Source organism: Rhipicephalus microplus, chromosome 7 (assembly GCF_043290135.1).
Source record: "Rhipicephalus microplus isolate Deutch F79 chromosome 7, USDA_Rmic, whole genome shotgun sequence".
NCBI lineage: Eukaryota > Metazoa > Arthropoda > Arachnida > Ixodida > Ixodidae > Rhipicephalus > Rhipicephalus microplus.
The window spans coordinates 74115569-74127792 of NC_134706.1; the positions used below are offsets into that span (position 1 = coordinate 74115569).

A 12224-nucleotide genomic window follows, 5' to 3' on the forward strand; every position below is an offset into this window, starting at 1 on the left:
GAGACCAAACCCCGGCAGAGAGCATTGGCCTGGCGATCAGGCGGATAGCCTAAATCAATCATACTTCGAAAGATGGCTTTATCAGAACTGGGCAGCTATGCGACTTCAGCTTGGTCTGGAACAGTTGCAGCGACAACGTTGATGCCATCGTCTATAATGGCAGTGAGTGAGTAAGTGACATCTGTTAGGGCAACACTTAGGAAATGAGGTCGAAATTTAGGAGCGGAAAGAACACACAGTTGTCAACTATTGTGGTATGGCATGTGAGACTGTAACACTGCATAGCAGTCGTGCTTCAGTTGGTGTAGCGATGTAGTCTTTGTCGGGAACTGGAGGAGCGGACTGAAACAGACATATGTCACTGCTCAAGGTGCAAGCAAACAGAAGTGGTTGGATACAAGTGGCTCGCGGGCTTTTTACCGGCATCAGTGAGAAGGGGAAGGTGGACGCTGGGCGTGCCAGAAGAACAATCAAGTAGGGCCAAGTGTGCCGAAACAAATTGAAGGCCAAGTATGAGGCCGTAGGGGCAACGAGCTAGGACGACAAGGAGGACTACGGTGTGACGACCAGCGATGCTGACACGACCAATGAACATTGCGACAACTTCCACGGTGCCACCATCGGTAACATGAATAGCTTGAGTCGTAGAGAGCGTCATGATATTCTGCAAACGGTGGCTTAGATAAGCCCTTATAATGTATAGGAGGACGTCTGTGTCACCAAGGGCAGGCACAGGAACAATGTTGACTTTTACTTGACTTGAGACTGTGGCATGTGGGCAGTACCAGTAGAGGATTCCCGGGCGTTGTTGGTATTGCGCCTTCACCTCCGTAAGCTGCAATATTTAGTTCTACCGCTGGGATAGCCTACAGAATTTCAGCGGAAAAAGCTCCGAGGAGGTGAAGAGCGAGATTAGGGGTGTAGCAGCGACGCGTAACAGGAGTAGCGGTGACCGGACGAAGGGACGTCTGTGGTGAGAAAATCGTGAAGAGGCGGTGAGTAGAACTTGAACGGTGAAGAATCTGGATATCTAAAAGTTGTAGGGTGTATATAAGTAAAATAGCTCTTGTGGGTTTTTGACCAGTGGCGACTGTATGAACAAGAAGCATGCCCAGGTTGATGACAGGAAAAGCAGATAAACTGGTTGTTAGGAGTTTGGCATTCCGTACGGTTCCGGAGAGGCAATGTTCGTGGAGATCTGCGAGCGTTACCTGAAGAGTAAGGCCATACTTTAGGGTGGGTCAGGGGACACGCTGGCGGAAAACCAAGATTATCAAACTCCGGCCTTAAAACAACTTGTAATAATGCTACCGATGGCGGGGGTGGGCCAGTGGACTGGGTCGTGAAAACAGGCTGCTCAAAGGGAGCTTGACAGGCAGCTTCAAGCTCACGAGAAACAATTAGATTGCAATGGTCATATGTTGGTGGCGTAATACCGCAGCTTTCGGTTCGTTCAAACCGCTGGCACTCTTCGATGATTTAAGCGACAGTGGCAACGCCAGTGTAGACACGGAGGCTCAAGGCATCGCCTACAATGTCTTTCAGCACATGCGATACCTTCTCAGTCTCGGGCATGTGGTCGTCAAACATGCGACAAAGGGTGATGACGTTGTGAATATAGGCGACGGGTGATTCAGTAGATGTCTGTGCCCGAATAGCAAACTGATTCTGCACAACCATCTGCCGTGTTGCGGTGTTGCCTAAAAGGTCGCGGATGTGCCCCAGCCAGTAATGTAAAATTTGTGCGTCTCAAACCACACCCACATAGGGTCATCAAGAAAAAAAAGCTGGTTGGCAAGCTGATTCGGAGGTCTTAACTACTGCCAGCACTGATTCATTCATATACGTTAAGCCACTTGTCAACGTGAATGCTATCCTGTTCGAAAATTATGTCAGGATCACGAACAGGAAGTAGCACAACGCATGTAGGAGTCGCGGAAAAGGCGGGTAGTGAAGACGATGTTCCTTTAGCTTGTGACATGGTTGGACCTGCAATGATACGGCCGTTGCGGAGATTCGTGACGGGTACAGAGAAGAACCATCAGCACCTCCACAATTATGTTTCGTAAAAAGAGACGAGACGTGACAATTTGCGAGTGTGTTGACACTGGTCAAGGCGGAGCACAGTGCACACTGCGGCAAAGCAAGTCCTGTTCATTGTCTACTATACGCTGAATTGTGCACCCCTTATGGGCCACTGGCAGGCAAATACAAATTCGCACCTGCGTTCGAAACATGCGATGCACGCAATCAAATACTTGGGTCTTGTCTGAGGTGTGGAGTAGTGCCAAATGTGGTTCATATCGCATGGAAATGTGAGTTAAGGCCAGCCAAATTTATTACGCCCCATATACTGGCAAAAAAACCAAGATGAAGCAGTGGGAGAACTTGTTCACCAGTGAGGAAAAGGAGACTCAAGCGGCGTTCCTAGAGCAGGCGTGGCGGGCTGCTGAGGATGACGATAGTTATAGCGCGAGAACAAAACGACGACAGAGACAAGAAGGACACGAACGACTCGAGCGCGTGTCCTTCGTGTCCTTCTTGCCTCTGTGTCGTCGTTTTGTTCTCGCGCTATAACTTTCGTCATGCCATATCAACTAGCCCGAGCTGCCACACGTCTAAGGGCTTCTGAGGCCCGTGCAGCCCTGGACTAGGTGCCATATCCACCTGCTTTTAACCCTAATTTCATTTTTAGTCCTTTCTATTGACCTTTTTTTTTCATCCGTCATGCGCTAGCTACGTAGCAATATGTTCAATTGTCTTTGTATTACTGCTGAGAAAACAAAGGTCTTTCCAAGAAACGAATATGACCTCTTCAAACATCCGTCTTTTGAGATGCAATGTTTTGGTGTGTAATTTAAAGTAAAAGCTTGGTTGGCTTCTTTGTTGATCTTTAAAATCTTGGCGCCGAGTGATTCACTCCAGGTGTTTCAGTTTTTACACGAGTGAACAGTTCTCATAACTCCTGTGGACGAGCACCTTGTGCAAGCGTTACGTCGGAAAGGAACCGCGTTAATGCACGCGACACATCATGGTAGAAGAATGAAAAGATCAACAAATGTCACGTACTACGAATTGTGTAACCACGCATCGCACAATGCCAATTGCGTGATGAGTACGATGGGATGAGCGCTAATTCTCTGTTATCAATTCTCTGTTAATTCTATCAATTCTCTGTTATCAATTCTCTGTTATTCTTGGAGTAGTGGTTACTTGAAATCATACTTGTATTAGTAACACCAAGACAGTTTACAACCGGTCATAGAATTGGCACTTTATGACCTTCGCTTGTGACTGTGCTACGCTTTTCGCGGCGGCCTGCCGTTTCTTTTCTTATTTTCGAGTGCCCCCTCTCTTCTCTGTTCACCTTTTCTTCAGTATTTTTATTTTTTATCTCTGAAGTGTTAGGTGGCGAGCCTAAGGCTACCGTTTTGGTTGACATGCTTGTCTTTTTCTCATTTCTATCTCCCTCTTTGAGTACCTCTCTTGCAGATGCTGCATAGACTTCACGATAATTTTCACAAAAGTTTTCTCACTTGTCAACGTCCCAATATCAATATCAATGTCCCAATATCAATGTTTTGGGACGTTAGGCATAGTCAATATGTATGAGTGGCATTCAATGGTGATTTGAGTGTTACTTCGCACAACGAAAACAGTAATGATAAGGTCATGTGGCTGCCACAGACGTCCCTCACATAAGTTCGGTACTCTCATCTACTACCCTGGTCAGCATTTCTTGTAGAGTAGATGCAATGATAAGCCAAGCCTTTAGGAGACTATAATTATATACCAAGTGTAAGTGCACCATGAAAACGTAAAACTGTTGAGTTTTTAAAGGCTCGTTTTGTTTCCTGTTCTACCCAGACTTCAAATTTTGCTTTCATAATTAAAGCAGGTACCATAGCGACAAAAAAGAATACTTGGTTAGGCAGTCTTAATGAAATTGGAAAAATTAGCACACATGCAAATTCAGCCAGCCCTTCCTACGAAAACAGTCAAGTATTTCTTCGTGGTTCTGCATATGAGGAGGACATGCGCAACAATCACAGTGGAAAATACTATAAAAATTTGAGACATTATGCTTTCCAGCTGACGCCGGTAGAGTTATACTTGGTATCTAAGCTGGCAATAGCGACCGTTAGTAGTAAACATCTAATTGTAACATCAACTTGCATCTCTTGTGGCTACAAATTATCATCTTGGGCTAGTTTGCTTATACCAAATTATAAAAATTATTATCAATTAAAACAAAAATAAAATCTTAGAAAAGGCCCTCATTCTCCACATGTACGTCGTAGGACTTACCTAGAACGGCCTCCCCTCCTTGGCCCAGTGGCTAAAATACTACGGCTGCGGTGGCTGCATTTTCGATTGAGGCGAAAATGCTGAAGGCGTGCGTGCGAATATTTGGGTGCACGGTAAAGAACCCCAGGTGGTCGATATTTTCGGAGCACTCCACTACGGTATCTTTCATATTCCTATGGTTGTTTCGGGGCGTTAAACCACTCGTATCAATCAATCTAAAATGTAAAAGACTATGAACTGTCCGGAGAACTTCTTTAGCCACGCCAACCTGTCCGAAGCAGGTTTTTATTTCAGTGGGCACATTTCAATTTCAGAAGTTTCACATTCCACGACATGAGATGTTTAGTGCAAGAAACAGGTTTTAATTTTTTTCTTTTGGGCATTCCTTTGGGTACCCGAAGTAGATTGGTTTTTGGCAAACTCCTTTGAAATAGCTCATTGTGGAGTTGTCCACGTGTTCTACAGAATCATATTTCGCCCAAAGAGAACACAGCAGTGGTTCTGTAAAAAAAGTAAATAGGTATTCATGTACCAAGCAGAGTTGCATATTTGTAAAAAGATTTATTACAGTCCTCGAGCATCAAGATTGTATTACGTGTAAGCTATTCAGGCATATCCCCTCCTAAATTGCGAATCCAGGCGACTCTGCTGCTATGCGTAGATAGACAGATATAGAGAGATAGGTATCCAGATGAATATCTTGATAGATAGATAGACCTTTGAAAAAACGAGAAGAGGGGTCATCACCCGGAACATTCAAGTAAATCTATTCGAAACGCTAGTTTTCTGAGGCACATACAACTTTTCATACTCAAATATTGCTCAATGCAACAAGCACTTCAAATCTAGATATCACATGCAGGAGCAATATGATACGTGCACACATTGGGCAGTAGGCACAAAGAAAAACATACTTCCGCAAAGAGCGGACGCCTCGTAGGGGCCCTGCGGCTGAGATACTTCTCTGCTTTAGGCGCCACGAGTGGCTGGTCAGACCCAATAATGTCTTCCACATAAATACAACAACAAAAACTTTTCTTTCCTATTGTGGGATTTGAACCCGTCCCTTCAAGCTCCGGAAGCTAGTGTCCGTACCATTAGGTTACACAACCATGCTTCCGCAAAGTGAATAAGTGTACAGTGCATTTAAAGCACATGAATTTGCACCCTTTGTGCAAAATAAATGAAGAGACAACACTTTCTAGTGCGACTTAACGGATTTTTCTGGTAAAGAAATAAACGTCTTCCACGAGACACGATTTAGAGTGGATGTGAAAAGTTGCATGAATCAATAAATTTCCCTTTACAGAAATTTGATGCCAATCTTGGGTTTTTGTCGTCCTTCGGAGGAGGGTATTACATGTCTTCAAAAAAGAGTAAAAGTGAGCATGGGTATGCTACCTAGTGGTTGGTCAGACCCTTTCTTGCTGGGCCGCAAAAAGGCTTGAGTGGTCACTCTTTATACTGTATCTTTCTCTGTGGTAGGCATGCATATCTAGACAGCAGGGGCCCATAGCACGAATTCGAATTTCACGCACCGTGCGCCCAAATTTCATCACTGCAGTTCTATTTGATTTGTGGACTGCGAAGACCATAGGTCATGCCACACGTTTTTTTTCCGCAGCCTAATCTGTAGTCATGCCAAGTGGCAAGCTTCTTCGCCAAACTGGATAACCTTTAGACGTCAAGCTCGAGCAATTCTTCCTTAGAATATGAAACCATTGTTTTGAACGCTGTCTGGAAAGCACAACAGTAGAAAAAAAATAAAAAATTTTAAAATAATCTCATGTTTGTTTAGTGTCACTGTCAAATATTTATTTCATGCACCAATGGAGTCCTCGTATCATGTATTGAGCCACTGTCTTGCAAGGAGAAAGCGAGTAGTCGTGCTGGTTCCTTGATTGAAAATAATCGCAACGTTGATCAATCAAGACAGCGACCCCAGGACGTCTAGATTACTCACAAGTACGTGAGAGTTCTTAAGGCAGCCTTAAGGCAGCCTTCTTAAGGTTTGCCTTAGACTCTCTTAGGCACTCTTAAGGCAGCCTTCAGACTCTCGCTTTTTATCCGGTCGCGGGATCGAATCCCGGCTGTGGCGGCTGCATTTCCTACGGAGGCGAAAATGTTGTAGGCCAGTGTGCTCAGATTTGGGTGCACGTTAAAGAACCCCAGGTGGTCGAAATTTCCGGAGCCCTCCACTAGGGCGTCTCTCATAATCATATGGTGGTTCTGAGACTTTAAACACCATATATCAATCAATCAATCTTGCTTTTTGTATATGTATATTCCTGAAATATTCATTGAAATTGCCGTCCAAAAGTGTTTTACGTACATATACGTAAAAAAAGCTTGATCAGGGCAGAGAAAGTTTGCTTCACCTTTATCAAATATTCATAGTGCGCTTTCCGCAGTTTGCTGTAAACTAAAGAAACATTTAACTGAGCAAAACTGAGTGTATCAGTAAAAATAAGTGAAAGACGAGAATTTGGCAATTTTTTTCAGTAGTCCAATTTTGTATTGGCCCAGGGATGGCAGATTTGGCTATTTAGCGCAAATTTGGTTACTCTCTCAACCTGGTGGTGGCAGAAAACTGGCTTGGCTACTTGGCTCCTTTATGATCACTTTTTGTGCCTTCAGCTAGAGCAAGGTCATCAATATCTCGTGATGTCGCAGCAGCTCATGTTCAAATGTATGGCAGCGACAGCTCTCACTCAAAGCGTGCGTAGAACTTTTGAAACTTGAGCTGTGTACCTTCAATACGTAAACAAAAAATAGTAATAGAAAAGATAGCATAGCGGCCTATAAAGAGTGAGATTCAATGCTGGCCATCATAAAATAAAGAATTCATAGTTTCCGCTCAAAGCCGAAGCAAAGCTACAGCAAGATAAACGTAATTAGACTAAAATATTTAGGAATCATACAGAAGGCTTTGGTTGGTCACAATGTTTGTGTAGTGTTCAATGCTTTTTTCTTCCTTTGACTACTACGCCGACGTCAATTTCTTCCTTGGCGTAGCAAGACGACGAGTAAAAACTACGAGGGCTCGGCGCCTTACAGGTACAAGGTTCCTTTATGAAAGACTTGGATAATACGTGACCACTACGGTGGTTGGTATTCATTGCCACGACCCGCATGCTTGTCCAAGTGTGTCAATCCTAAAGAGTGATACAACAGGACACTGTGAAAAGTCAAGGGGTTAACAGGCCGGCACGTTTGTGCATTCATAACCAAGAACGGCTCCAACGAGCTCAGCAGCAGTGAATGACGATGAAGCTGAGAGCAAGGACCTTCACTTAGAAGAAAATCTTTTCGACGATAAAACGTCAAGTTATAACCTATATGATGAATAAGGCATAGGGGAAGATGACTCACTTACGTTGGTTACGTAAAAGAAAATGCAAGCTGAGGGCATCTCATTCGTCTCTTGTCCAACAAAAAAAGGTGCTCTGTTCTGGAAAGTGAACGCCGATCGAGTGTCAACCTAAGTAGTTTGCGCTGTTAAAGGAAAAAGCGCAGTCATTCTTAACGACCACAGATATGGAAGCTTCAGGTTCAGTGTTGCTTCCTTAGCTTCAGCAAAGCTTATTGTGATGCATTCGAATGTAGGCGGCTTGGAAGCGAAGCCATTTATCCCAGAGTCATACACTCGGAACGTTGGGAAAGTAAAGATTGTGCCTCTGAGGTATTCAGACGAACAACTCCTAGAGTACTTAAGAGATGCAGCAGATGTATCGGTGCGGTGGCGAATGAAATATTATCTTCGGGAAAATGGAGCCGTAACGTCGCGTCCAAATCACACAGTGATTATGACTTTCCGAGATGACCACCCACTTCCAGGAAGAGTCTACTTTGGATTCACCAGGCACCCAGTGGAGGAATCTTTTGGTCTAGCACTTCGGCCAAGCTTAACTGCCATCAATTCGGAGATATGGCGAAAAGTTGCCGTAACACACATCGGTGCAGGATCTGCTCAGATCACCACCATTAGAAGCGTAAGTCAGTTCTTGAGCCCAAGTTTGAAAGTGTGCAGGTAATGACGCTGCCTCATTATCAGGTTCCCCGCAAAGGAAAGCTGTGGCGAAAATGAACCGGCATGAGCTTTTCCACGGAATAAATCAACGTCCCAATGTACCTTCTCCAAAGCCAAATATTGTTAATTCAGTACGTGATCTACGAAAGCGCACACCACAACAGCCAAGAAACACACCAAGAAAACCGCGAACAGCACACCCGAGCGACCACTCACGACAAGTTCATTGAAGTACACCAACCTACGCGTCGAAGCTGCGAACGCCTACGCGACCTCAGTCTCAAGGTATCTGAACTGACAGTGCCAGTGTTCACCCAAGCTACGACATCCAAACATCACGCCATTCTCAGAAAGCCTTAGAAATAATACCATTCAATGGTGCCAGTGCCTCTACATCACTCAAGCAATCGATACTGCCAATGCTTTTCGCAGCACTTGAAGCAATCCTGTCTTCTCTAATGGACGCAAACAACCTACCTGCTGCCTCTGGAAGCACTATTGTGTCAATTATTTGGGTTGAGCCTGCAATAACTAACATATGAATAAGCACTCTAATGATATCTATATATTGCAGTAGAATGCCAAAAGTCTTCGAAAGAAGTGTGCATACTGCTGTAAACTTCTTTTACAATATACCTTTCCAATACTTAGCATCGAAGAGACAGGAATGAGTGACAATTTTAGCCTACGGTAAATATAAGTCATCCCGTGGAAGTGGCCCTAGCAGAGACCTTGTGTGCGTCAGGAAAGACCTACCGTCTTACCAAGTTCACCTAAATGATTTAGACTTTTCTGAACTTGTCACTTGTAAAGTATCTTTCTGCAAGCAGTGCAAAGCAGTGATTGTAATTTACCTGCAGCCTTCAAGCCGTATTTCGGTGGAAAAGCTAACGAATATCTTCAACATTTCTTATTATTATAAATTTAGATGAGAAGACTTTATTGAGCACAACATAATCTAGGGTAGTGATCGATGTGATACACGCAACAACGTTGTTGAGTGCGCCGCAGACAAATGCTCTTTGACTATTTTAAATGACAGTTCCCCAACTTTTCTCTGTTGGTATAATTACTCGAGTTCCATAGTTGTTACCATGCGTTCCCAAAGTCTAGTGAATGCTGTGGATGGACAATGGATCTGAAAAAACGTGGGAATGATCATTTTCTTATCCTTATACACAACTCCTAATTCCGTATTGACGTCATGCGCTACAGCCAACTGAAGAAATGAAAAGCATTTCAGTTCTGACTAGCCAACCATATTAGTGAACTTGCGACAGTTGAAAGCTTTACTGAGCTTTTGCAAGGTAATTCAAATAATTGTACAAAAATTCTCGATTCTAAAGACTATGCTACACTTGATGAAGACTATGAACATCTAGGTGCCATCAGGCGACCTTCAGATAGGGCATATCAACGCCGCGGAAGTTTAGGAGCATACATCGATGCGCAGAAAATCGACAGTGTAATGCACAGACGATAAAAAAAACGTTCACGACGCTGGCGTCGTGCACTTTATCGCGAAGGCTGGCGGACCACCAGAGGAAGAGAGTGAAACGTCAGCAAGCATCACAGAAGAAACGAGGTCCTTCAGGAATAGAAGGGTCAAAGTGGCTTTTTATATGTGGAATAGAGCCTCTTTTAACTACATCGAATGATTTGAGTGCTTCTAAGGCTGCTCCACGCCATATCCCACTCCCCTTCCCAATTTTGGTGCTCATCGACCAAAAATGAACCAACCGACGGCTACGAGTGGCCTGGAAGATGTGGAGAAGATCAAGGCGAGTTGGAAATTGTGACGAGTCGTGAACAGCCGGATCATCAATGAAGCGAGTGCCTTATTTCGCAATGAATCCGCGACGCATGAGCAGCATGGTTTCATTCACGAGAGGCTGAAAACAGGCAAAGACGAGCTGAAGAAGATCAACTGTGATTTGGAAACTCTCATCTCAGACGAGGACTTTGAAGCCGAGTACAATACAATTTTCGGATACGAGGACAGCGCGATTCGTATCCTGCATAGCTACTCCGTAGGCAGCCACGGATTTCGAGTACACAAGTAGGAGATGGATTGGTGACGGCTACCCATACAATCGCTTCACGACTGACAGGACGGAAACCAAGTTACCGAAGCTCACTATTGCGTCCTTCTATGAGGATGTTCGTAAATGGACGAAGTTCTGGGAGCCGGTTGTCCAGCTTGTTGATAACAACGCCGCTTAGACAACGACGAAGAAGCTCCATGATTTGCAGCAGTTTTTGAAGGGAGACTCCACTTCACTGGCGGCCAGTCTTAGAACATCACACTTAGAGTAATGTCCCGAGACGTCGTGGTTCAATATCACCGTACCTGTGCCGCACAAGGGGCTATGGACCACGCTGCTGATCCTTTGGGCCTTAAGAGCCTACTAACTATCCTTTCAATCAATAAAGAAAGCCTCGAGAAGAGCGACTATAGGGATGGCAGCAGGCGAGATAGCGATTGTCAACATCCTTCAAACAAGCTAGCCCAAAGTGACAGCTGGGACTACCTGACTTCATCTGTTCTACTGACGAACTTCTTTGGTGAACTCGAAGGTGAAAGAAAGATTTTTGTGTTTCGCACATTGAAGCGGCACTCCACGGAAGCGTGTCCTAGCGACATGTCCTTAACACAGAAGAAACAAGTGCTGTCCAACAATAAAGATTGTTTCACGTGAACAACGACAGGCCACATGGGGCGTGACTGCAATCGAAGAGTTTCTTGCTTGAAGTGCAAAAGCCGACATACCCTCAGCATGTGTATTACACGGAAGATTCCTCGAAACTCATACCAAAGCCTCACCAAAGACCATGTGAGCAAACTAAATGAGCACGCAAATAACAAGAAAAGCGTAAAGACGTCAGAACTAAGGAAGACATCAGCAGTTGATGATCGAGAAGAGGCAAGCTATCCTAACTCCCCACAGGGGCGTCTGTGCAAGCAAGCGTTTGGTGTATAGTGACACCATGGACCATAAATTACGGGGGGGGGGGGTTCGACTCCCTTCCACGCCTAGCTGTGCGTGGCTTTGCCATGTCCGGAGAAAAGGGGATTTTGGGGGTTGAGCTGACGCTGGATGGTTGGACCTTTAAAGCCCCCCCCCCCTGGTAGAGGCAACCCACCCCTTTGGCCCGGCTTCACGTAAACGGCACCCCTGGGCTGTCCCACCCAGGGGAAATCGGCAGTTGCCTTTTCCTATCTCTCTCTCCCTACATCTTTGCCTTTATCTCTCATTCTTTATCTGTCCTGTTTTCTACTCTTGTTTGTTTACATCCAAAATTCCTGGCGGCTAGGGGAAACACTGGGTAAATAGCCTACCTTGGTCTAGGCGCATTGACTTATAGTAGCGTTGTACGGCTGGCGTCTGCAGGTTTTAGCATCCGCAAATTTGTAGCGTCCCCTTGTTCAGCTCCTTAAGAAATTTAAACAGGCATGCATAGATCTTTTTCCTTGTTAGGTGATCGTACCACCTTAAAGTGCGTATGCACCGAAGACAGCCTTTTTCAAGCGATAAACTGAAAACTTCTCCCATTTTCATGTTATACGTATTGAGAAAAGTGGCAAGCTAGCCAGAACTGTATCCTCCTTTGTAGTAGCCAGGTTTTTTACAGAAACTCTTGGAGCCGGGTACGAAATTACCAAAATGACCAGCGGATACCACCTTTTCGAAGTTCGAGACAATTTGAAAAGCTACAGAATCTTTCAACTTCTAGTGATACTCTGATCACTGTAACACCACACAGATCAATGAACACAACTCGTGGAGTGGTATCTGATACTGATTTGCTTGGCCTGACTGAAGCAGAACTTCTGGAGGGATAGAAGACTCAGAATGTGACCAATGCACTGAGGATTATTTTCAGA

General features: G+C 44.7%; 1 protein-coding gene across 3 annotated transcripts in view; it reads right to left on the reverse strand.

Annotated features, from left to right (window-relative positions):
* Positions 1–4558: 4558 nt before the first annotated feature.
* Positions 4559–12224, reverse strand: part of LOC142766976 (japanin-like-RA2) — a 152192-nt gene continuing 144526 nt past the window's right edge. For 2 of the 3 annotated variants that reach the window (XM_075868184.1, XM_075868186.1), the window contains one exon: positions 4559–4809. In XM_075868184.1, coding sequence (XP_075724299.1) covers positions 4670–4809 — 140 coding nt within the window. In that variant the 3' untranslated portion in view covers positions 4559–4669. Of the gene's footprint in view, positions 4810–4883; positions 5026–12224 lie in introns of those variants that run through there. The other variant, XM_075868185.1, reaches the window with a different exon arrangement.